Consider the following 24,622-nt stretch of genomic DNA (forward strand, 5'->3'; position numbering starts at 1 on the left):
TTATGGGCTAATGATAATAATAATAATAATAATAATAATAACAATAGTTCCCATGTTTCGAGATGTAACTTAGGAATCATGAAGACATTGTGTAGATTTGGGTATTTATATGTGTTTACACTCAAGGTTTGGACATAAGCCAGGAGAAAATAACTAAAAAAAATTTCTTAACCTGAAAGTAACCAATTTCTACTAAAGCACTGAATTAATTAGGAATGAATTGAAGCTTAAAACATTATAAACCCACAGGTGATTCTGATGACTCCAGATTGTGTAGTACTTACACAAATGTATAGATACACACATAGATAGGTAAATGATAGAAGATAGAAAAACATACCCACATATATATGTATACATTCACATGCTTACGCATATAAATAGAAGTACCTAAATTGCAAAATTCATAATTACTATACCAATTATTAGGAATGAGCATGTAAGAATAACAATTTCACTTTATTCTGAATAACCCCCAAAAAATAACTTCTAGGTTTTCCCACACAAACAAAATGGACTTTGCACATACAATACCAAAGTCATAATTTTAAAAGTGTGTGCATTTGCGTGTATGTGTGTGTATTCCATACTCCAATTCTTGGTTGTTTTCTTTAAACCATATCAACTCACTAGTTTGACATTTTTATTTTCACTGCATTTCCTTGTTGTTATGTTGAATGTAAATACCAGTTCATTCTCTAGAACTTGACCACAAGGAAGACTCTACCTCAGTGCTATAGAATTTGTATTTTCATAGTATATATATCATGTTAAAGAGTCAGATGTTTTGAGGAACTGTATTTGATAAATTAAATGCTGGTAGAGAATTCATGTTTATGGGTAAGTAAAATCTGTCCTTCTCCAGAACATTTCATAATCCAGATGTGATGTTAAGTTAATTTTAATTTTCCCAGTAAACTAAGAATAGAATTTTATTTCAAGATCAATTTATCATCTGATTATTCCCTAAGATGCAATAGGAATGTCACTCCACTGAAATTCTCTCTTCCTCTCTGTCTCTCCCTTTCTCTCTCTCCCTAGCCCCCATCTCTTTGTAGGAGATATGCAGTTATAAAATATAGTATTGCCTTTTACACACTACCAAAAATGAAGTATGTGTTTAATGGAAGGTTAATTTTTAAAATCTGACCTGCCATCTAAAAAGCTTTCAAATTAATGTGCAGAGATTTAGAAAAAAAGCATTATTGAAATGCATGTAATGTACATATACCTTTATATAATGTTTTTTTCAGTGGAAAAAAATGAGCAAGAATCAGGAACATCATTCTCTGCAGCAAAGTAATTTCTTTAAAAAGCCCATTTAATGTTTTTCTAATGATAGTACAAATGAGAGTAAAAGGTATGTTACTAAAGGATTTATAGTAAAAGTCAAATGCCTTTATCCAATAATGCTGAATGCATTATTTTCTTTTAAGTAGTTTTTTCTCACAATTTGCATGCCTTCCAACAATTCCCATTTTACTACCCAAAGCACATATTAAATGCACAAATTAGCAGTAATAATATCAGAGACATTTGATAAAAATAAAATGTTTTTCTTCTAAAGATAAAGTTGCTGCCCTATTTACAATTATTTTTGAAAAAATAAACATTTGGAAATGATGTAAGATATGCTATTTTACACATTTCTCCCTTGTATATAGGGAATTTTAAAGCTAGGTATAGTTTTAAGTGTTTCCCTTTCACAAATATTATACTAATTTTATGATGAATATGTGTAATATTAAGTGTTACCTAAGGTCAATTCTAATGATGAGAAACTATATTTCAGCATAGGCTTATGGACATAAACATGAAGATAACTGTATTGGCACATAAAGTATAGTTTGGATTTTATTGACATGTATGATTAGTTTTAGAAAAGTTGTACATATAGTGAATTGCCATTGTATGTGATTACAGTCCAGCATTTAAAAATATTATTCCATAATATCAAAAAGTGGAAAAACACTGATATTATGATGTTAAAATGGCAGAGTGAAAAAGGCAGGAAAAACAAGTGATGTCTAGTTGATGCTGGAGCCAACTTTTGATTATTCAGGATTTATTTCACCCATTTGTGGATGATTCATTCCCTTACTCATTCTTCTCCCTTCTACTTTACATGTCATTGGTAATTAGCCCACCAACATTGCCTCATTAGGAGAAGGGAGAAGAGAGATTAATGAATATTCACCAAATTTTAAACTTTACTCTTTTCATCATAGTTTTATCATGGATTTATATGTTTGGCATTTTTTAAATTATCTTAGAAGAATCCTGATAATCATTATGTATCTACTGTATAAGATAAATATATTTACATGTGGAAAGAGGATTTTACCATGGCTTGGTCATGATTTTCAATGGATGAGTCATTGTGAGGCCTAGGACTTGGAGTTTTAGTTTTATTATGTAAAACATAGAAGATAGTAAGTACTCCTCTCTGTGCAATAAGTAAGTGTACAATAAGTTATGCATACTTACTTTTTTTGTTAAGAAATCTATTTGAATAAATCTCCCCAAATTTAACTCTGGATTTGACAAATGTACATTTACTGAGACCAAAATCTAATAAATGACACTGATAGAAATCTCTTCTGCTTACCACAAATGGTATAATAGCTTAATCAATTGGATTTTGCTCAATTTTTTGAATAATCAAAAGTTGACAGTACTGGTCTGACAAGAAGTTTAAAAAGCATCTGTTATCCTGTCCTTAATTCATATCTTTGGATTTAATTTTTAACTGACCTCAAGCTCACAATCCCCCCATCAACAATAATGCATTGCACATACACACATTAGAACTGATTGCACCATTACTGCCACAGAAGTTGTTCCAATATGAATACCGTATATGGAATAGTAAGGGTTAGGTACAGGGAATAACAGACAGAAATGTCCAAGACTGAAAGTCACTTTCATTGAACATGCTTTGAGTTTAAGTTCTTTGCTTCCCTCCCACCTTAAGCCATACATGCGTGTGCTGGGAAAAAAATCATTCACAAATAAAAATAAACCTTCATGAAGGAAATTTTAAACCAAATTACATGGTTCTGAAAATATGTATTTTTTGATCTTCCTTTTCTATATATCTTATGAAAACAAATTTCAGAGCACCAATTATAACACATTTTTCTCAAGTATGTGGGAGTCCGATCATTTGCCTTATATTAATTGATTTTAACATTTTTTTTCTAATTATTTATTATAGCTATGAATGTATTCTTCCAGTTCCTGGTTTCTATTATGCCCTGGCAATAATTCTGGCAATAATCTTTATTATTTTATTATAGTATTATACAAGCTTCATAAAATTAAAATTTAGATATGGGGTAAAGGCCGTGTGTAGAAAATCATTATCAGGCTGTTTTAAGAGCTTGTCCTTGCCTTTTGCTTATATCCCAGTTCCCTTTGCCCTTAGTCTTTAGAAATGGCTATTTTTGTTAAAGGGTACAGAATGTACAGATGACCTCTTTTTATATTCTTGATCAAACAGGAAACTTGTTACTCCCTATTATGTAAGTTAACCAACACAATGTTTTGATAGGTATGCTCTTACCAATTAGGAGAAGTCGGTCAAAAAACGAAAACAAGAGGGCCTGTGTTTAGAGGTACTGGACTCACCAAACAGCTTCACTGGGCTTAGTGTTTGCTGGCACAGTTCCTAGTAAGGAAAGTGTCAGTGATTACAGTGCTTACAGGACCAGCAATCTGAAGCAATGGACATAAAGAGACCAAGTTGGTGAAATGTTCATTTTCTGAATAGGAAGTTGTCACTTAGTCTCCTAATTTCACTTTACTCTCCTGGCAGAGTAAATGAATTAAAAGACAAAATACCTGAAAGAATGCAACAGAGCAAGAGGCAACAAACTATGAAAATCATAGAGATAGGAACAAGAAAATGAACCAAGTAGAGAAAAAATGATCAGAAAACAATTACTAGAGTATAGGAATGAGATAGAGACGAACCATCATAAGATAGAAAAGGCTATTAGGGCTTGAAAGAAAACATGTAAAATGAAGGGAGTTTGGGATATACGGGGCAGATAGGAAAAGTAAAGAGAAAAGAATTCGAAGAAATAAAGAAAAGTGAAACCAAAATAGTAAAATATGCAATATATTTATAGTATTTTGGGACCCCAAAGAAGTGAAACACACGTGGTTCATTCAAATACCATTATTTGTGATTGTAAGTGTTTCATGAAGGAAGAGGCAAAAGGGTATTGAATATGTGTGCCATTTTAACAAAAAGAGAGACATCATTTAATGCAAATTATTTTATTATATATTTACAAGTAATCTGACATTGGGTAGAAGTACCTACAGTATCATTTTAATATAAAATGACAAATGAACTTAATAAATTAAAATGACCATTTTTACTGAAAATCAAATAGCAATCATGTAAAAATAGTTTTAAATTATAAGAACATTTTTCAGTTTACTAGTTTAAATATAGCACAAATGAGTTCTTTGAGTGTCCAAAGAAATAAGAGATGCAGACTTTATTATGATTAAGTAGATATGATTTCATGGTGATTCTGAGAATGGGATTGGTAAATTAAGAGAGAAAGCTGAACAGTGATTTTAGGTCTTTTCAGTTGTAGGTGTGAAGGAAGAGAAATGCTGAGAGTGTCACATTACCTGGTGATAAATGGTGGTACCCTGTTCCTTTTTGTGGGGATGGACAGTGAATTCAATGAATCAAAGAATGACAGAAGATAGAGATGGTAAGAGAGAACTGCTCAGTGTGCATATTAAGTGAAGTAATGGAAGAAGGGCTCTGGTTTAGTGCTTTAGAATATACTACCATATCCTAATCCTTATTCAAAATAATATTTTAACCTTTGAAGTTGTGGTTAATTTGAAATAAGTTAACTCTAAATTCACAGGTTAAAACATTATTAACATTAATGTAATCTAGATGGAACCACCATTACAACACTAAATTTTCACAAATAACAAATAGTAGGATAAAATAATTACACATACAGAGCATATAATAAAATACAAACAACTGACAACCTTAAAAAATGTTGTACTTAACTTTAGTAACTTTTATTTATAATAAGATTTGATAAATTTTGATTTAAACATGCAAACAGAAGAGGGCACAATTGGTTCCACTGAGATTGTATCAAATAACAAATCAGAGGCAGGATCTAATATATTCTTGACTGCAAGAATATAAGGTGCACCTCGTAGAGATTAAATGAGATTCCTGCCTGCTCAAGCTTTGTTTAAGCTGCTGTTACCCGGGCATTCATCATACAGAGCCGGAATTTGAGAATGTGTTTTGTCATTATATAGGACTAGCCACACCAATTGTGCTTACAGTTTGTTTTGTTTTGTATTTACATTCATATAACACAGGTACTGGTATGAAAACTTTGCCAAGAAAACATCTTTTCCACAAAACAAAATGCCAGTAATTTTGCCAAGGAGCTATTATTCCAATTATTCAAATAAAATCAAATGTTATTTTTTGAAGCAAAGAAGCAAAGATACTGGCATTAAGTAGCATTGATCATGCAGTTGTTAACAATACAGTCTTAAAAAAATAAAAAAAAAAATGAGGTTCCATGAAAGCTGCTGCAAATGGACAAAGGTTAACTAATATTCCTTGCCCTCATCCAGAATGATTTATGAACAATTTTTCTCACCCCAACAATTATGTAAAAATTATCAGAAAAATTACTCACTCCAAGGTCACCTGGGCCACAGCATCCATTGAACTATATCCGTTTTCCATGAAAATCTCTGTATACCGGCCCATTTTGATTGCTTCTAGCCATTCACCTACTGATCTGTATGCCCCAGATCCTAGTGGCCCATGATCTGCCAATAAATTAGATACTCTAAAACACATAAAACAGAAACATTAAAAGCAACACTTTTAACTCTTTCATAACACATTTCATTGTTATGTTAGCTTGTAGTATAAGTAATGCATCCATAGGCCTATAAATATTGATACAGGCAAAATATACAAATGTTAACATGGAAGAAAATAAAATTCAAAATTTAGGAGAATATAAAATCAGCTCTTTGACATGATTTCTATCCATAATTTAAAAGAATTTATAATGGATTAAAAAAGTAAAAATTCTGTGAAACAGAACATTAGCTAAAAACTTCATGTGGCAATTTAGATGTATTTACTTGCTATTACCGTTCTTTAAAAAATTATATAGAAAATGCTACCAAAGATAGGTGTGTGGGATAATTTGCATAAAGTCAACTACTTCTAAACTTTGCCAGAAGAACTCATGATTATTTAAGGTAAATATTCAGGAAGTTCAGAAGTTATTTATCACTTATTTTATGTGCTCTTATGTAAGAGAGTCTTGTTAATTCACTTAAAAGTGTTAGAAACTGCAAAACAAAATGTAACCCCCAAAGCATAAGAATAGAATCAACAAAACAATGAGATGCTCTTAACTACATTAAATTAATTCCCTTTGGCTAATAATAATAATGATGATGATGATGGTTAATTTTATGTGTTAACTTGGCTACGTTTAGCATTCAGTTGTTTGGTCAAATACTGGCCTAGTTTCTACTGTGGAGTTATTTCATAGATGTGATTAGCATCTATACTCAGTTGACCTTAATTAAAGGCTATTACCCTCCAATAGTGTGTGGGTCTTTCCCCATCAGTTGGAGGTCCTAACAGCAAGAACTGAGGGTTCCAGAGATCAGAAGTTATTCTGCATCAAGACTTCATCCTCCACTTCTTCCTGAATTTCCAGCCAAAGGAATTCGGACTCAAAAATGCAACATCACTCTCAATGGAATTTCCAGCCTCCGGTCTGCCCTATGAATTTGGACTTGTCAGCCCCTACAGTCATATAAGTCAATTCTTTATAATAAATCTCTCAATATACAAATTTGGGATATATGTATATATATATACATGTATATGTATATAACCTGTTGGTTTTTTTTCTGTGGAGGACCCTGACTGATACGATGTTAATGACGATGATGATTTCTAGAAATGTATCATAAGGAAATTATCAGGAAAAAAGGCAAAAGGTACATGTACACTATTTTGTTAATGAGAGTAAACTTTGCAAACAATTTAAATGCCCATTGACAAAGTTCACTTAAGTAAACTTCAACCATAAGACATAAGACACAGAGACCTTTCTAATCATGTTGTCTGTACTTTCTTTCTTAGTTCCCATTTACATTTTAGACTATTCCTGTCTGGTTTCTTCCAACACCATTCTATGAAATTTTCTCTGGTTGAAGTAAACAATGATCCTATTAGGCCAAAATCTGTGACCTCTCAGAAACATTCAACAACCACCACTGTCACCTCCGTCTGGCAATCCTACCCCATCTCAACTTTTTTTGAATCACTTTTCTCCTTTTCTTGGTTACCATGATACTGGATACTCCTGGCTTCTCCTCAGTCTCCTTTACCTGTTACTTCTTCCTTTCCTGTTTTAAAATTTGGAGAGCTGCAAGACTTGGTCCTATATCCTCCATACTCAGGCTATCACCTCACTCCAATTTAGGCAACTTTGTCCACTTTCATGGTTTCAAATAACACCTATACAGTCACAATTCTCAAATTTTTATCTCCAGCTTCAGTCTCTCATTTAGCCATATGCCCACTTCAGGCCTCCCATTTCTCATAGGAATATCATCCCTAAAATGTCAGAAACCACACTCCTCATCTTCTCCATATCCAACCCCTCCTGAAGTGCTTCTTTGGCATTAAGCCCTTCATCCAATCTATCATTGGGCATACTATCGATTCTACTTGCAGTACGTGGCACATCTGGATAGCTCCATCTCACTTGTCACCACCTTATTTCGACACAACATTGTATTTAACCTGCACAACCACTGTAATCTCTTAGTTATACACCCAAATTCTACTCTCACCCCTACCCCAAAATCAAACAAAATCTTTCCTGAAATTTTAATTATTTAATATCTTTCTCCTCTAATAGTGTGTTGGCTTTATAAAGGAAGACAGTTCAATTTGCTTGATGCTGTATACTCAGCACCCTGTCCACACATTACCCAGAGTAAATAGAGAAATACTTATTGGGTGAATAAATGTATATTTTGTAGCCAGTTGTAGCTATTAAAAATAATGATCCAAAAACTAAATGAAAAATAAGGTGGGATGTGGGGGGGAAGAATGTTTTAGCTGTCCTTTGTTCCTTTATTTTTATTTATTTATTTATTTATTTATTTTTTTAAGAGTACGGAAAATGTTCAAAATTGATTCTGGTGATGAATACACAACCACATGATGGTGCTGTGAATAACTGATTGTACACTATGGATGATTATAGGGTATGTGAACATATCTCAATAAAACTGTTATTTAAAAAAAAAACAAAAAAAACCATGATGATCCAAGTATATTAACTTTAAAAGGCATCAAGAGAGTTTATTGGGTGAATGTAGCAGTTAAAATAGTATGCATGATATAATCCCAAAGTTTGATAAAAACTTCTGCATATGCATATAAGAACAAATATCTAGTAGAATATATCACAAAATTTTATTAAGAGATGTCTATGGGTGGCAAACAGATAGGGAATTTTCTTATTTTGTTTGTCAAGATTTTTACTGTCTCTATTTTTATGGTGAACATGTATAACTTTTATAAGGAGAAACAATAAGAAAGCTCTTTTCATTTTGGAAACAATAGTGAACCACCCAGGTGGACAAATTTAAAGTTATATTTATAAACTGGAAAAATTTTAAAGTACTCTACATAAATGGTTTCACCTAATTTTCATATATAATGGGTATTTCCATTCCCATTTTACAAATGTAGTATTTGAAGTTTACTTAACCAATGTTGTTTATATATGATTAGGTCCTTGGAATGCAGCACTTAGAAAAAGACAAATAATCTTCCTCATGGGGCTTACATTTGAGCTTACAGTGGGGCAGCAGAAAGTAAAAAAATATAAAACAACATCTTAGGTTAAGAAGGGAGTTTTATAAAGGGCAGGGGGAGAGTTGCAATCAAAAACAAAATGGCCTCATTGAGAAGATGACATTTGAGTAAAGACCTGAAGGAAGAGAAAGAGGAGGAAGTACTCTCCGGGCAGAGAGAACAGCAAATGCCAAGGCCTGAAGTGAGAGTGTACTTGGTATGTTCTTGAAACAGCAAGGAGCTACTGTGTTGTGGGTTGAATTGTGTCCCTTCAAAACAATATGTTCAAGTCCTAGACCCCAGTACTTATGAATGTGACCCTATTTAGAGAGAGGGTCTTTGCAGATGCACTTATTAGGATAAGATCATTTTGGATTGGGATGAGATCTAAATCCAATATGACTGGTGTCCTTATAGGATGAAGGAAATTTCGGCACAGAAACACATACACAAAGGAAAGAGGATCACTGATGAAAGAGGCAGAGATCGGAGTTATGCTGCTATAAACCAAAAAATGTTTGTGACTAGCAGTTTCTGGAAGAGGCAAGGAAGGATTCTCCCCCTAGTGGCTTGAGACAAGAGCATATCCTTGCCCACACCTTGTTTTAGATTTCTACTGTCCAGAACTTTATAAGAATAAATTTTTGTTGTTTAAAGCCAGCTACTTTGTGGTACTTTGTTAGGTCAGCCCTAGGAAACTAATACTGCAAACAGTTTAGCAGACACACAAAGGAGTAATGACAAAGAAAGACCATGTAATTTAATCTGTGTATCCATGATAGTGAATTGTGGGTGGAGTAGGTGAGGAATTGTGAAAAGACAGCAGAATCAATGGACTATTGGTCCCAGTGGGGTCAAAGACTGGGTAGATACATAGAAAGTGACAGTCAGAATACAGTATTTTGAAGTCCAGATAAGGGAAGGTTGTAGTTTGGGGTAATAACAAGGTCTAGAATATGACCATGGGAAGGAGTCTCCAACGTACATTAGAGAACAAGTTCATTGGAGGAGACAATTTCAAGGAATTGAGAGATAGTGAAATATCATCTATAAGAATACTGAAATCACCAAGACTTGTGACATAGGTATTAAAATAAAATGGCTGCCTGCATTGGGCATTGCCAAGCGTGAATTATTACCCAGAAATGACAGGGATTTTCCAAAAGACAAAATAGTTGATCAGAGGGAACTTCCAAGACCCAATAAAGTTACACTTTGAGCAACACTTAGAAACTCAGTAATAAGCCAGTCTTGACCCAGTAGAGAAAGACTGTCAGAAATGGATAGGTATATTGAATTAACCAACATACATCTGTTACCTGTTGTGTCAGACCCTTCTACATAATTAGGAACGTAAATGCCAATCAATCATTATAACTTCCCACTTGGAAATTCTCTGAGTGTCTTCATAAGCAGCTGTGACTAGATGACTCCTGAGATTCATTCTGATTTCCCTGGTTTGAGATCTCCCTGCTCAAGGAGTTTCTCTTTCAATAAACCCTTTAATTACTTTAATTTGTATGTGATAAACCATTTCTTTGATGCAGATAAGATGGAGGGAGAGAAAAAATGAATTTTTTCATATAGGAATTAATACTTTCTAGAATTGTGATTGGTAGATGATTAAAACAAGGGCGGGGTAGTGATTTGTATGGTCTTAAGACCCAGTGAAACCCTCTTTGGTCTTTCTTCTCTAACAAGCTGAATCCTGTACACTGCCTATAAGAAAACATGAAATTTTTTTAGAAATTCTAAACTACTTTCAAACTGGATGATGCCATTGTTCATTAAAAGAAATTAGAACATTAAGAACTTCTTTTTATGATTTCCCTCTCCTTATGTCTATTTGCTATCACTTTTCTCAAGCAGTATAATTCAAACAAGTAGATGAGAGGAAAGCTTCACATTTTACATGACAATAAATAATCTAAGAGCAGATATTTAGGGAATAACATAAGGAATAATTGCTAATAGATGCATTCTCCAGTTGCTACTAGAAAAAGTTAATGATGCCTGAACAGAGGTTGATGTTTCATTCCTCATTTGTATTTAAAATGACTTTTCGCCTTGTAAACAAATGTTATGTCAAAAATCATAGAACTTATATAACATTATCAATGAGAATTGTTTCTCACTCAGTTCATGCTAATAGGCAGTCCATTCAATTACTGGTATGACACAATTTCTTGTAAAAATAGACAACTGCTTCAAATATATGGCAAATAGCAATCTGGTATGTTTTCAAGTGCTAAATCAAACTGGTTTATTTTTTGAGAGGATAATTCCTTAACTTTTCAGATTAAAGAGAAAAGCAAGCTTTACAAATATGTGGCATTATTTATATGCATTGATGTGCTATTTGGAAAAGTAAAAAAATATGTGCTCATTTGCTCACACAAATTTTTCTACAAGGTAACTCACTTATAAGAGTTGTAAGCCTTGTTCAAACTGCATACCAAATGATTAAACAAATATCTGCACATGATTATATAAGCGCTAAAGCGTCCCATGAGGAGCAGTCAATGGTCATGAAATCTGACAGATACTAAAATGAATTCTGATTTCAAATAGCAATTATTGTTAGATGTCCTTGGTTTAATATATATATAAGTGCTTAATTGATGACTTCCCTATATTCTTATATTCTTATTCCCGCCATCCATACTTATCCTTCAAAAAACATGAAAATGCATACATATGTATCTTATTTTTTACATTACCCAAACTTGGCTATACTTCACATTTCCTTGAAGCTGACATGTTACTCTGTGAGATCAGGTATAGATAGTTTTAAGTATAATTGAATTGCTTACATTTCTTTCACTGTAAGACAGTAACATTATGCAAAAACTAAATTCAAATAAGTTAACATCATACAGATTAATAGGTTAACATATATACAAAATTTATTCTGTTGAAGAAATGTTTGTGGCATCAACCTGAATTAGCTACATTCAGGAAAATCTCTCAGGTCTGGATTTGTACCTGTTTGATGCATTAACCAGTGTCTTCAAGTTACTTGGGTTTCGTATCAGCTTATCCAACAAGTTCACTATTTCGTCAAACTTGGGCCTGCTATTTCGATCTTTCTGCCAGCAATCTAGCATTAATTGGTAGAGAGCAGCAGGACAGTCCATGGGGCTTGGCAAACGGTAGCCTTCCTCTACTGCTTTAATTACCTGTATGAAGCAAAGCAGAATCCATTCCAGCCACAAGTTTAGTATAGAATAGCTTGAGAAATTTTCACTATTCAACTTTCATCCTTTCTTTGTTTTCATTTTCACAAATAACTAACATCACTATCTCTGAAACCCCCAGTTACTTCTATTTGCTGCAAAATAAAATATTAAAGAAACAACAAATATAACTATACTATCACAATATAAAAAGCTTTTCTTCACATATCATATAAAATAAATGGTATACATTTTTATTTAAAATCTTGGTCAAGAGTGATTTATAAACTTAATTGACATAAAAATACAGAGTTCATGTTTTATTTATCCTTGCATTCTGGAATCAAATAGAGATTAAATTTTCTAGTGATTTCTCTGAAAACTTAATGACTTTTTAATGAAAAATATGTGCAGAGCCACATTTTTTTAAAGTAATGAAACTGTGATTTTACTTCAAAAGAGACTTTTGGATGGTAAATGATGGATAACTCAAAGGCTGAATTAGCATAACTGTCTCATGTATCATTTAATAACGTCAAGGTCTGGCTGTTTATTATCATCTACTGATTTCTGTCAGGAATTTGGAATAACTGTCTAGTAGCATAGGCATTACAATTGTCATTGATTTTAACCATACCTAGAAAGTACCTGTTCAACTGCTGTTTTATCAAAAACGTTTGTAATGTTGCTGCTGCCATCAAAATATCTAATTCCAGAACAGATTTGTTTATACTGTTGAGTATAATAACACAGGTTTTATTCAATTTTAAAATTCAAATATTTAAGTGATAAAAAAATCAAGAGTTGGGAATTTATTTCTCAAAACCCTATTATGAATATTTCCTTAATTAAGTTAATTGCAGATTTTCCACAAAATATTAGAACTGATTTGATAAATGTAAAAATATACATATAATGATTAGAATAGGAAATTTACAAAGATGATTTTGAAGAATTGAAAAGAAACCAGTCTCTCTCTATGATACAGAAAACTGCATCCAAACAAATGCAATGGCAAATGGAAAGAGAGGAAACAGCAGATTTAAGAGATTTATGACATGGAATAGAGGGTAGAGGGGAAACAGTATTTGAAATTAAATAAGTTCAAGCCTATTACACTGGATATTTTTTCCTGTTAACTTTAGGTAAGCACATTTACAGGGGTAGAGGATGTTAATAATTCGGGGCTTTTTCATTTGAGGAGAGTGGGGAACACCCAGATGGCAAATTGCAAGTATCTGGCTAGAGCACAGGAGATATTCGGGCTGATAATATAAATGTGATGTTCATTGGTCCTTGATCACAGCTTTAAGCCAGGTGTAGTTTATAATTACTCTGGGAAAAATATACAATAAAAATTCCTAAGAAACGCAAATGGTTAAGGTGCAGGCAGAGACAAAAGTCAACCAAAAAAGAACTAAGAGTCACCTACCATTTTTGTTAACTTACTTATCTCAAAAGCAATGTAAAAAGTAAAAGGCAAACCACAGAAGTATTTTTGACAATTATAACATATGGTTAACACATCTATTGTATTAAAAGTTCATGAATATTAAGGCGAACAAAATAAGTCAACAGATAAATGAGCAATAACTTCTTAACAAAATTTACAAAAGAAAAAAGTGCTAAAGTTTTGAGGCAATGTTTATTCTAACTTGAAAATAGACAATAAAATAATAAAAAGTATGATTTTCATTTATATATTAATGAAAGTTCATTTATTTATTAGTTTGTTCATTATAAGATCCCCCAGAGCTGATAAAGACAGATATTCTCTGTAGTAACAAAAACATACTGTGGTAAATCAAATTATGTACCCCGGAAAAACATATTCTTAATCTTTCCCATTCCTACAGGTCCCATTGTGAATAAGGCCTTTGAAGTTGTTATTTTTAGTTAAGGTATGGCCGATAGAATCAGAATGGGTCTTAATCCTACTACTGGAGGCCTTACGGAGAGGCCGCAGAGGAGAAAGCCACCAGTGAGTAGAAGAAGCTGGAAGCCGGTGGATCCCGGAACAGAAAGGAGATGTAACCATGTGACCGAAAAGCCAAGGATCCAAGTATCACTGGTAGCCTCCTCCAGAAAACCATAGTGTTCAGGGAAAAAGCATCAACTTGCTGATTCTTCGATTCTGGAATCCTCCTAGCCTCAAAACTGTGAGGCAATAAATTCCCATTATTTAAGCTAACCCATGCATGGTATTTGTTTTAATAGCCGGGAGACTAAGACAGTTCTGGGTACCAGAGAGTGGGGTGCAGCTATGACAAATACCTAACACTGGAAATGGCTTTGGAATTGAGTACAGGACAGAGGCTGGAAGAATTATAAGAAGCTTGACAGAAAATGTCTAGATAATTTTGAAGAGAATGTCAATAGAAACATGGATGTTAAAGGTACCTCTGATCGAGCCTTAGAAGGAAATAATGAATGAGTTACTGGAAACTAGGGAAAAGGTGATCCTTATTATAAAGTGGCAGGGAACTTGGCAGAATTGTGTTCTGATGCTGGATGGAAGGCAGAACTTAAAGCAATGAACTTGGACATTTAGCTAAGGAGATTTCCATGCTAAATGTGGAAGGTGCTTATAGTAAAAAGTGATAGGAAAGGGATAAGCTGAGAATTAAACTCTTAAGCACAAAGGTATTAGCCTACCCAGATTGTGCTCTGTGACTCGGGCCAGAAGTGGCTCTATTAGGGCCCTCCCTGAGCTTTCTGGGTAGAAATTCCCCGAGAACAGGGTTTCACATGAGGGTTTAATTGTATAGCCCTTTCCTGAAGAGGGTGTGGATGAACATGGATCCAGTCAGACCTCTCAGAAGAAACCAGGAATGAAAATGCAGGTTTCCAGGAAGGAATGGTAGAAAGTCCTTTGGTCTGATGGCTTGAACTCCATTGAACTACATGCAAAGACGACAAGGGCTTTGCGAAATTTGGATGAAGAAACCACTGCCCAAAGCGCTGGAGGACGTTCCCTTTTGAGGCGTCGTGATGTGTGGGGACTGTGTGGAGAAGGAATATCCCAATCGGGGTAATACCTGCTTGGAGAATGGATCTTTCTTACTGAATTTTACAGGCTGTGCAGTATGCAACAAGCGGGATTTTATGCTGATCACAAACAAATCCTTGAAAGAAGAAGATGGAGAAGAAATAGTTACCTATGATCATTTGTGTAAGAATTGTCATCATGTAGTAGCCAGGCACGAGTAAACATTCAGCATCATGGATGAATTTCAGGAATATACCATGCTGTGTCTGTTATGTGGCAAAGCCGAAGATACTATCAGCATTCTCCCTGATGACCCCCAGCAGATGACTCTGTTATTCTAAGCATCCTTCTTCTGTTCTGTTGTAATTATGTCTGGTTGGTTTACAATACCAGCTTGCCTGATGGTTTGTTTTACTTAGTTTCTATTGAAAATTCTTTGCTTTATTTTTTCAGCTTGAACTTATCTATTCTTTGAAAGAGAAAGTAATTTAGGGGATTGCTGCTCTCTAAGGCTGGGCTCTTCTGTTGATGATATTCCTAGTTCATATTAGTGCAACCAAAATCAAGTGTCTTTATTAGCTGTTTTGTGGCTTAAAAAAAAAATTCACTAGAATGAGAACCTAAAATCTTGATTTCTAATGCCATTTTCTGAGAAAAGGAACCAGGGGTTCCTGGAGAAATGGCTGATTGTAGGAGGGCAGGAATTATGCAAGATATGCCTGGAACATCTTGTAGTGCCACAAAGTAAGGAAGTGTCAAAACAAAACAAATAACAACAACAACAACAAAAACCCCACAATGATAAGAATGTATCACAGGGCTATAGGAGCCAATTGAAAGAATTTCCAATGATGAGAGCTGGGACAATTTTAACAATAGACTAAAGTAGTGTTGGATTATAACCCAAATTATAAAATAAATATGAGTCCATACTGATACAAAAAAATGATCAAATGAATAAATAAATGGGGAGAATAGACCAATATCCCATGCAGTAGAATTCCAAATAATTTATGTAGTACGCCACTCCTAAGGAGGTGGAACATAACTCCCCACTTCTTAAGTGTGGACTGCACACAGTGACTTCCTTCCAAAGAGTACCATATGGAAAGGCGGGGGGCAAAAGAGTAACTTCATAGTGGAGAAAACTAATAAACTACCTCAGCCAGGTGATCATGGTTAAAAGCATCAATGATAAGTCATGTTGATGGCATGTACTCTTGATACGATATGAGAAGGGCACTTTATCTTTGTGGTCTTTTTCCCCAAAACCTAAAATCCCAGTCTCATCATGAGAAAAACATCAGACAAATCCCATTTGAGTGGCATTCCACAAAGTAGCTGACCAGTACTCAAAACTGTGAAGGTCATCAAAAACAAGGAAAGTCTGAGAAACTGTCACAGCCAAGAAGAGCTTGAGACATGGTGACTAAATGTAATGTGGGCTCCTGTACCAGAAAAAGGACATTAAGTAAAAACTAAGGAAATCTGAATAAAGTATGGATTTTAGTTAATAAAAATAAATAAATAGAATGATTTCAACTGCTCCAAAGGGATCTTAGAATAGTTGAAAGAGCATTGGTTAGGGGTTCATAAACCCTGGCATTAGTCTTCTGCTACCTGGACTTCAGTGTCCCAGTTCTGTAAAACTGGGCTTATAAAAATTGATCTACTTCCTTCACAGTCTCGTTAGGAAATCCAAGTGAATTAACAAGAAAGCATATAAAGTTCTGGATTCAATGAGGTGGCTTCAGTTAGTTCTTCTCATTCTGAGACCAAAACTTAGAGGGTCAGATCGGAAACACAACTGTTTCCTCTTCATAGCTAAGAGACTTGAAAATTCTGGACTAAACCTTAGCTTATGAGAGAAAACAGTGAGCAAAGTGAGTGAAGTGTTCATTATTGTTACCAGGGAAAAACTTGGTTGTATAGCAGCAATTCTCATAATACTAAGGTTTATTGAGTGCTTACCATGTGCCAAGACCTGCTTTCAAGAATTTTACTCATTTAATCCTCATTATCAACTCCATGGGGTAGTTTACTATTGTTATTCCAGTTTTAGAGCCAAAGAATCTAAGGCACAAAGAAGTTAAGTAACTTGCTCAAGTTCACACACCTAGTACGGTGACTCCCTCTCAACAAAAGTGTTGGGGAAATATGAACTATAAAGGGTCTAGCAACATTAGCAAGAGGCTGAAAAGTACTGGTGACAGTACTCTGATGAATCTAGGTTATTTGAACCAAGATTTGTTATTTAGAAAAGTTAACAGTTGCTTCTTAGGGATCAGTTGTTTTATTCCTGGAAAATGTTTTCCATTGTGCTACAAATCTCTATCTGATCTGCTAAGGAAACAATTTTGTGAAGTGAATCCAAAAAGCAGAAAAGATGCTTCATTACTTTAAATAGTAGTGCTAAGCCTATTATAGCCTCTGAATTGTCCATTCTTTTACTTTGGAATGCTGCCAGCTTACTTATTTGGAGCTCAAGAGTATGATCTCATATGCCCCTTACCGACATTCTCATGCATTGCAGAATGTATAATTGTTATCTTTTTGTTTTGGACTTTATATTACAAAATTTTAAAGATTCTATCCTATTTCATTATCATTAAACAAAAAATTGTGCTGTGTATTGTGAAAAAAAAAAAAAAAAAGAAAGAAACCACTGCCGGCCTGGGCTGAAAGACAGGGAAAGGATGAATTGAAGGAAGAAAGACTTCAACGGCAGAGCCATGGATGCAGAGGTCTAGATGAAAGGATCTACTCAGACCAAGAGAGCAGCCCACCCATGTGTGTGGAAAGGGCCGGTCTTCCCCTGAAGTTTGAGGGCACAACATCTGCTCCTGTGCTGTGAGTGGGTGGATCTTGTGAACCATTGTTTGGGGAGAGTGCTGCCATCCCAAAGCTCAGAGATGGTGGGGCCTGTAATCCAGCATTTGCAGAGAGCCTGGCCATGATCCTCATGTTTGGCAAGGAATCTGCCCCCCAATATTCAAAGAAGGCCTCACTGCCATTCTAACGCTTAGAGAGGGTGGGGCCTACACTCAGAGTTAGGGGGAGCATGGCCGCTGTACAAGCACTTTGAAGAGGTGGGGCCACTGCTCCGTTAGCCCAGAAGACAAAGCATCAATCCACACATAACTCTCAGACCTTGAGATATAATGGATTTTCCCTGCTGGGTCTCAGGCTTGTTTGGGACCTGTGACCCCTGTTTTCCTCCCAGTCTCCACTTTCTGGAATAGGAAGGTTTAGTCTTTGCCTGCCCAGTGATTGTCTTTTGGAAGCAGAGTACTTGTTTTTTAGGTTCCACAGGTCCACATACAGACAGAAATTTTGCCCCAGGTGGCCATATCCATAATTGATTTTGATGAAACTTTGTGCCTAGTATTATTACTGAAATGCTTTAAAAATTCTGGGCATGTTGTAATGGAATAAATGTATTTCCCATGTGGGAAAAACATGTTTTTTGGGGGGTCCAGAGTGTGGAGAGTGGCAGATTGAATTATTTACCCCAGAAAACAATGTTCTTAATCTTAATCTATCCCTTTGGATTATAAATAGGACCTTTGTAGATGTTATTTCAGTTAAGGTATGGCCAACTGAATCAGGATGTGTCTTAATTCTATTACTGTAGGACTCACAGAAAATGCCCCAGGGGGAAAGCCACTAGGGAGGTGAAGAAGCTGGAAGTCAACTGAATGGGAAGAGAAAGGAGAAGACATCACTATGTGCATTGCCATGTGACTGAAAAACCAAGGACCCAAATATCACCCGCAGCCAGCCACAGAATGCCCAAGTCTCTGTGGAGAAAGCATCACATTGCTGACACATCAAATTTGGACTTCTCCTAGTCTCAAAACCATGAGCCAATGAATTTCTGTGTTTAAACCAGCCTATTTTATGGTATTTGCTTTAGCACAGGAATCAAAGACACATACCAAAATAAAAAGTTCTAATATGAATAGTTTAAATCACTCACTACTTTTGCTATGCAGTGGAAACAGTGATTCTTATTTACTTAGAACTTCATTTAACTTACAATGGGTTTTTCCCAAAGCTACTACTAATTAGCTCTATTTTGTCTCTTTAACACCTATTTTTTAAGAAAATATTGATTTTTATCCACTAAGCAGCTACTCTGTATATGTGGGTATAAAAATGGATAATTTAAACCAATTCACTGGCTTTGAAATAACTTATTTAAGAAGTTATTTGAAGGATGTATTATTTAATCAATTTTATTTTCAAACAAATTTATATTTAGAGATATTAGTTAACATACAACTTGGTATAGGAAATAAGTTAATTGGACTTAATTCTAGATCCATCTTCAGAATTTATACTTAAAATTAATTTACAATAATTTTATATTTTATTTATATCAATTTTGAAGTGACTTTTTTTTCATTTTTAACCATTCTTTCCTTTATATTTTTTGGAGAAATGAATGGCATTTGCACTCTGGTACATTGAGAAATGCTGGGAAATCTACCAAATTTACCAAAGTACAATTTAAGTATTCAGTTTACAATAGAAGTTATTATATATAAACAAAAGAATCATAATCTGTTGACTGCTTTATTGCCATTACATTTGCTAAACTGAATGACTGAGATAAACAAAGGAAAGAACAAAAAAGAGATAAAGAAACCAGAACTTCTGCAGACAATCTGGTACCAGCTCATATCTGAAATGTTATTAGAAGCCATGCAGTTTCTTGGCATTGACATGTAAATCAATATCCTGAACACAAGCACACTGTGCTCCCAGTATGGAACTCCCAATATGGAACTATTCCTTAAGGAAACTCACCAGTCACTCTGTGTCAAGTTGACTATACTGGGCTCCTTCCATAACGTGTCACTGATTCATTCTCCCAAAATCTATACTTTATATTTCTTCTGGGAATGAGTTTGCCTTTTGTCCCCACACATCCCCAGCCAGTGCTACTAGCTGGGGTCTATGGAATGCTTGATTTGCAAGTGTAGGATCCCACATATCATATAACACAACCAGGGCATTTGCTTCACAGTGAAGCATGTGTGTTAGTTATCACATACTCAGTAGTGTGCTGCTAAATATTTAACAACTGGCTCTCCTGGAGGAGGAAATAGATTTGCAGCATTTGGCAGTTTATGTGGTATAAATATTCTATCCATGTTAATTTGAAGCTACCAACATGATGCCAACCAGGTAGAAATGTTCTGAACATTTTCACATTAGTGTGAGCTGGTTCCAGCACATCACTGCATATAACTAACCATCCAGAAATAGAGGCAGCTGGCCTCATAGAATGCAGGGGTGGTTTTCCAAAGTCACAGTTGAAGTACCAACTCAGAGACAACACCCTGAAAGGATTGTACACGATTCCTCAAGATGCAGTACACATATTAAATCAGAGTCCTTTATTTTGCTCCTTTCACAGTGCCTCTTGCCAAGGAACACAACAATGCTTTCATCAAACTAACATTCATGGCTACTACCAGGGTTCTTTGGAATAATTGTGTCCAGGAACCAGTAAAAGAGAAAGAGTTGTCACTGTGATGTCTGGGGTAATTGATACTGAGAAGCAGGAGGTTCTGGGTCACTTTTACCTAGGGGTGCAGGGAGGAATAAGGGTGGAATCCAGGTGATACCATAAGGCCATCTTATTAATTATTTGTGGTAACTGTGGACTGAAAATGCTAATCCACAAGGTTGGAGGATTAGTTCATAGCACCAGATAAGGCAATCAGACCTGCCAAGGTGATCTGTGAGGGTAAGGGAAATGCAGAATGCAGGGTGGAAGAGGGAGATGATGAGGACCATGTGTGGTCCTGAGAGTGTCTGAAGCAACAGGGACTATAATTTGTCCCCAAACCTCCTGCCTCTGAGCTTCCCCTCAGAAAGAGAAGCCCACAGAACCCTGGAGGGGCTGCTCCCCACTGTGGGTTGAATTGTGTCCCCCAAAAAGACATGTTCAAGTCTTAACTTGCAGTCCTATGAATGCACCCTTATTTGGAAATAGGTTCTTTGGAGATGTTATTAGTTAAAGAGGCCAAACTGGATTAGAGTTGCCCTAATCCAGTATGGTGCCCTAATAAAAGGAAAATTGAACACAGAGAAAAAGATGGCCAAGTAACAAGACAGGTTGAGACTGAAGCTCCAGGACTGCTGGCAAACTACCAGAAGCCAGGAGAGAAGCATGGAACAGAAACTTCCCTAGAGATTTCAGAGAGAGAATGGCCCTGCTGATATCTTGATTTTGGATTTCTATTCTCCAGAACTGTGAAACAATAAACTTCTGTGGTTTTAAGCCATCCAACACTATAAGCAAGTAAAAAACAATGATAATATACTCTTCTATTCCTTCAGAAATGAAACCAAGTCTAGAAAGAGGAAGCATAAAGTGGGCTAACATTCTTTTGAAGTCAAATACTCTTGCTGCCTTGCATGTAAGAGTTAGGCCAACAGAAATAGTAATAAATGTACAGGATTAAAATTTGAAGAACACAAAAAAAAGCACTGCAAACAGATTGCCTTAAAAATGGACAAAAATAAATTTTAACAAGAGGTTAAAAAGCAAATTACCCAAATAAGCTTTTAAAACATTTTCTAATCCATATATTTAGACTTGCATTTATTCATACATTTCCCAATACATGTAAGAGAAAGACACTGTCACTCAATATGAAAACGCAGTGAAATGAGATCGCTTTTTATTTTGATTACTTTAGGAAAATGAAAATGAAAAATGTCATTTAAAATCTTTCCTATCAATAAATAGACTTCTGACTACAATGTATTATCTTGACTGCCCAAGCTTGACTCAGAGTTCATGGTCTAGTATTTACCTAAAATCATCTTGGTCATTGCATTTTATTTATTATGTTTTGTTATGGATTTTTTCTGTGATGGCAGAGGCAATCCTAAATCAAAAGAAAACTACCGCTGCATTCTGTCTGCCTGACACAGAGGAAGGTCTCCTCTGAGAGATATAGATTATCCTGTATGTCTTGGTAATGTATCCTGTATGTCTTGGTAATGTAACATTTTCATAGTGGCAAAGCACTTTTAGAATCAGATAGCGCCTAGAATGTAGTGATTATGGGATATATCATTTGAAACTGCCAAATCAGTGTATCCATTTTGCAATTCAAGAGTTTTTTGTAAAAAAGATTCAATTATCATACTCTTTAAATACAGTAGGTCTGTCATGTTTTTGGAAACAAATTTTGATGAAAATCAGGGTATATCAAATTTAGTGCTCTACCTAGAATCTAAAAGCTACTTATTTTCCGGATTTTGTTGAGAAAGTATCAGAGAATGTATTGGACACTGTAATCAAGGCAGACATATTTGAAAGACTATACCTGCATGATCATTTTCTGTTAACCTCATTTAGATTCTTGGAAAACCCAAATTCAAAGTATTAGTTTTTATTCTTATGGCTTTCTGAAAATATCACATCAGCACTCTCTTTGTTATTCTAAATGGTTTGAAACAGTTATCTAGATAAGTATCAAGATTCAAACTTCAGAAATAAAAAATATATATATATTAAAAACAACAAAGAAAAAAACCAATGAGAGTAAGATTGGATGGTGCTAAATGCCAAAATTAGCTATAAAACATCAAGTAAATGAAAACAGAAAACAAAGGTCCATGATAGAAAATCTGAAAATGATTACACAAACTAGAGTAGACTGCATTATTTGTTCTAAACACTTCATACTTACCTCTTTCCATGGCCTTCTTCAAGTAACTTCAATCATTTGACCATGGGATTGGCCAATGGTATTTTAGCAAACCTGTTGCAGCTGAGGTGCAATTGGGATTGCTATTGCCAATTAGTCACTGAAATGAGAACATGTCTGGGCTTGCCTGCTAGCCTGAGGAGGGAGATGAGGGACAGGTGGAGCAGAACCAGCTACACCAGTCAAAATCAGCTGACCCCAGGAGCCTGAGCAAATCCAGACAAGATCAGCAGAAACACTTATGATCATTCAATTAGGATCATGGAGAGCTTTTTGGCATAGTGCATGGTCTACATCTGTCTATAATTTTTTTGTGACAGATACAACTGTATCAGGCATAATTGCCAATAATATGGATCACATGCTACACAGTTGGGAAGGACTAATAATTCTATGCATACAGAATCAAGATTCAAAATATTTCAACTGTGAATAAGAGTTAACTAAGCAAATAAGGGTCAAATGTCTCCCTTGAGTGAAGCAGACACATGGTAGAGACCAGTGTATAAAGGCATGATGCCAGGACAGAATAAAATACTCTCACAAAAATTAAATGGAAGAATGGTTTTGAAATGAGCCTTGAGTTAAGTTAGAAAACGAACTATGCAATGATCTGCAGGCCATGTTAGCATGACCTATCTTAAAAACAATAGAAAGTATTAAATAGATATTGTTTTAGTCTAGACTAGATCAATCCAGAAGCAATCATCATATTTTATATTCTATCAGAAGGCTAATGTAGGATCACTGCTTAGAAATGAAAGAGCAGTGAGTATAGTAAAGGTTAAAAATTTTACCATCAGATAACAGGTTGAGATTTCTGGTCTAACTTTTATTATTTTTGCAAACTTAAGCAAGTCATTTAACATCTCTGAGCCTTAGTTTCTTTACTGTAAAATGGTAATAATAATATCTCTCTGATATATTGTTAGAGAGATATATACATACATACACAGACACATATAACAGAAGTTGAATGATATTTTTGCTCTAGTCTTGCCTCTAAAATTGTAAAGCTAAAGACAACAGATACTATGTTTCCAAGTTTCAGAAAACTACAAAATTCAACATTGCCCCTCCAAGTTAAGTGAGTGGGACACAAAGAGAACCAATTAAGGCAATTCTGAGTGACTATAAGAAAGGGAATCTGACATCTTACTGCCTCGCTCTATGTTTGCTGAGAGACAGGAATCCATAAACCCAACTTACTGTTGCTATCAGAGCAGAATCCTATGAAATAGCTCTTTGGAAAGTTAATGTGTAACCATGAACCTAGAAACTTGTGCCAGCTTCTTACTTGGGGAAAGCTGAAGAGGGCAGGCTGGCTGGAGTAGCCCGTGACAGTAGTCCAAAAAAAGGGAGTACCTTAAGAGCATCTGGCAAGGACCTGTTTTCCCTTGTGTGAAGCAGACAGAAATATGCATGGTACAGTAAGAGACTGTGAGATGGGGAGCAGGCAGCAAGTGAGAGGAACTGTGGGAAGTCATTGGAGTACATTCTCCTTATTAAGAGACTGCGGGAAGAGACCTTTCTCAAGGGTATTTGGAAGAGCTCAGACAAGAGGTTCGATAGAGAACTGGTGGTTAGCATGTCTGCCCCATAGGAAGTACCAAGAGCCCAGTATTTTAAAACAACGTTTTCCCTTCTCTACCTTTCTAACCATGCCACTTCTGAGCAATCCAAAAGCAGAATTTGGCAGAGGAAGGTGAGCAAAATATCTGACCACTCCTCCTTTCAAATCTAGATAGCTAAGTTCAGGCTGGCTCTGTGGTATATAACACACATTGAAATGGATATGGGA

General features: G+C 35.1%; 1 protein-coding gene and 1 pseudogene across 6 annotated transcripts in view; one reads left to right on the forward strand and one right to left on the reverse strand.

The window, feature by feature from the left end:
• The window catches only part of EPHA5 (EPH receptor A5), a 402,903-nt gene that overhangs the window by 4,286 nt on the left and 373,995 nt on the right, over nt 1-24,622 (reverse strand). For all 6 annotated transcript variants that reach the window (XM_037829891.1, XM_037829889.1, XM_037829895.1 and 3 more), the window contains 2 exons: nt 11,906-12,099; nt 5,709-5,864 (listed from right to left, as the gene is read on the reverse strand). In XM_037829891.1, coding sequence (XP_037685819.1) covers nt 5,709-5,864; nt 11,906-12,099 — 350 coding nt within the window. The remainder of the gene's footprint in view (nt 1-5,708; nt 5,865-11,905; nt 12,100-24,622) is intronic.
• Nucleotides 15,088-15,426, forward strand: LOC119529459 (annotated as a pseudogene).

The sequence above is a fragment of the Choloepus didactylus genome, chromosome 3, assembly GCF_015220235.1.
Source record: "Choloepus didactylus isolate mChoDid1 chromosome 3, mChoDid1.pri, whole genome shotgun sequence".
NCBI classification, from domain to species: Eukaryota; Metazoa; Chordata; class Mammalia; order Pilosa; family Megalonychidae; genus Choloepus; species Choloepus didactylus.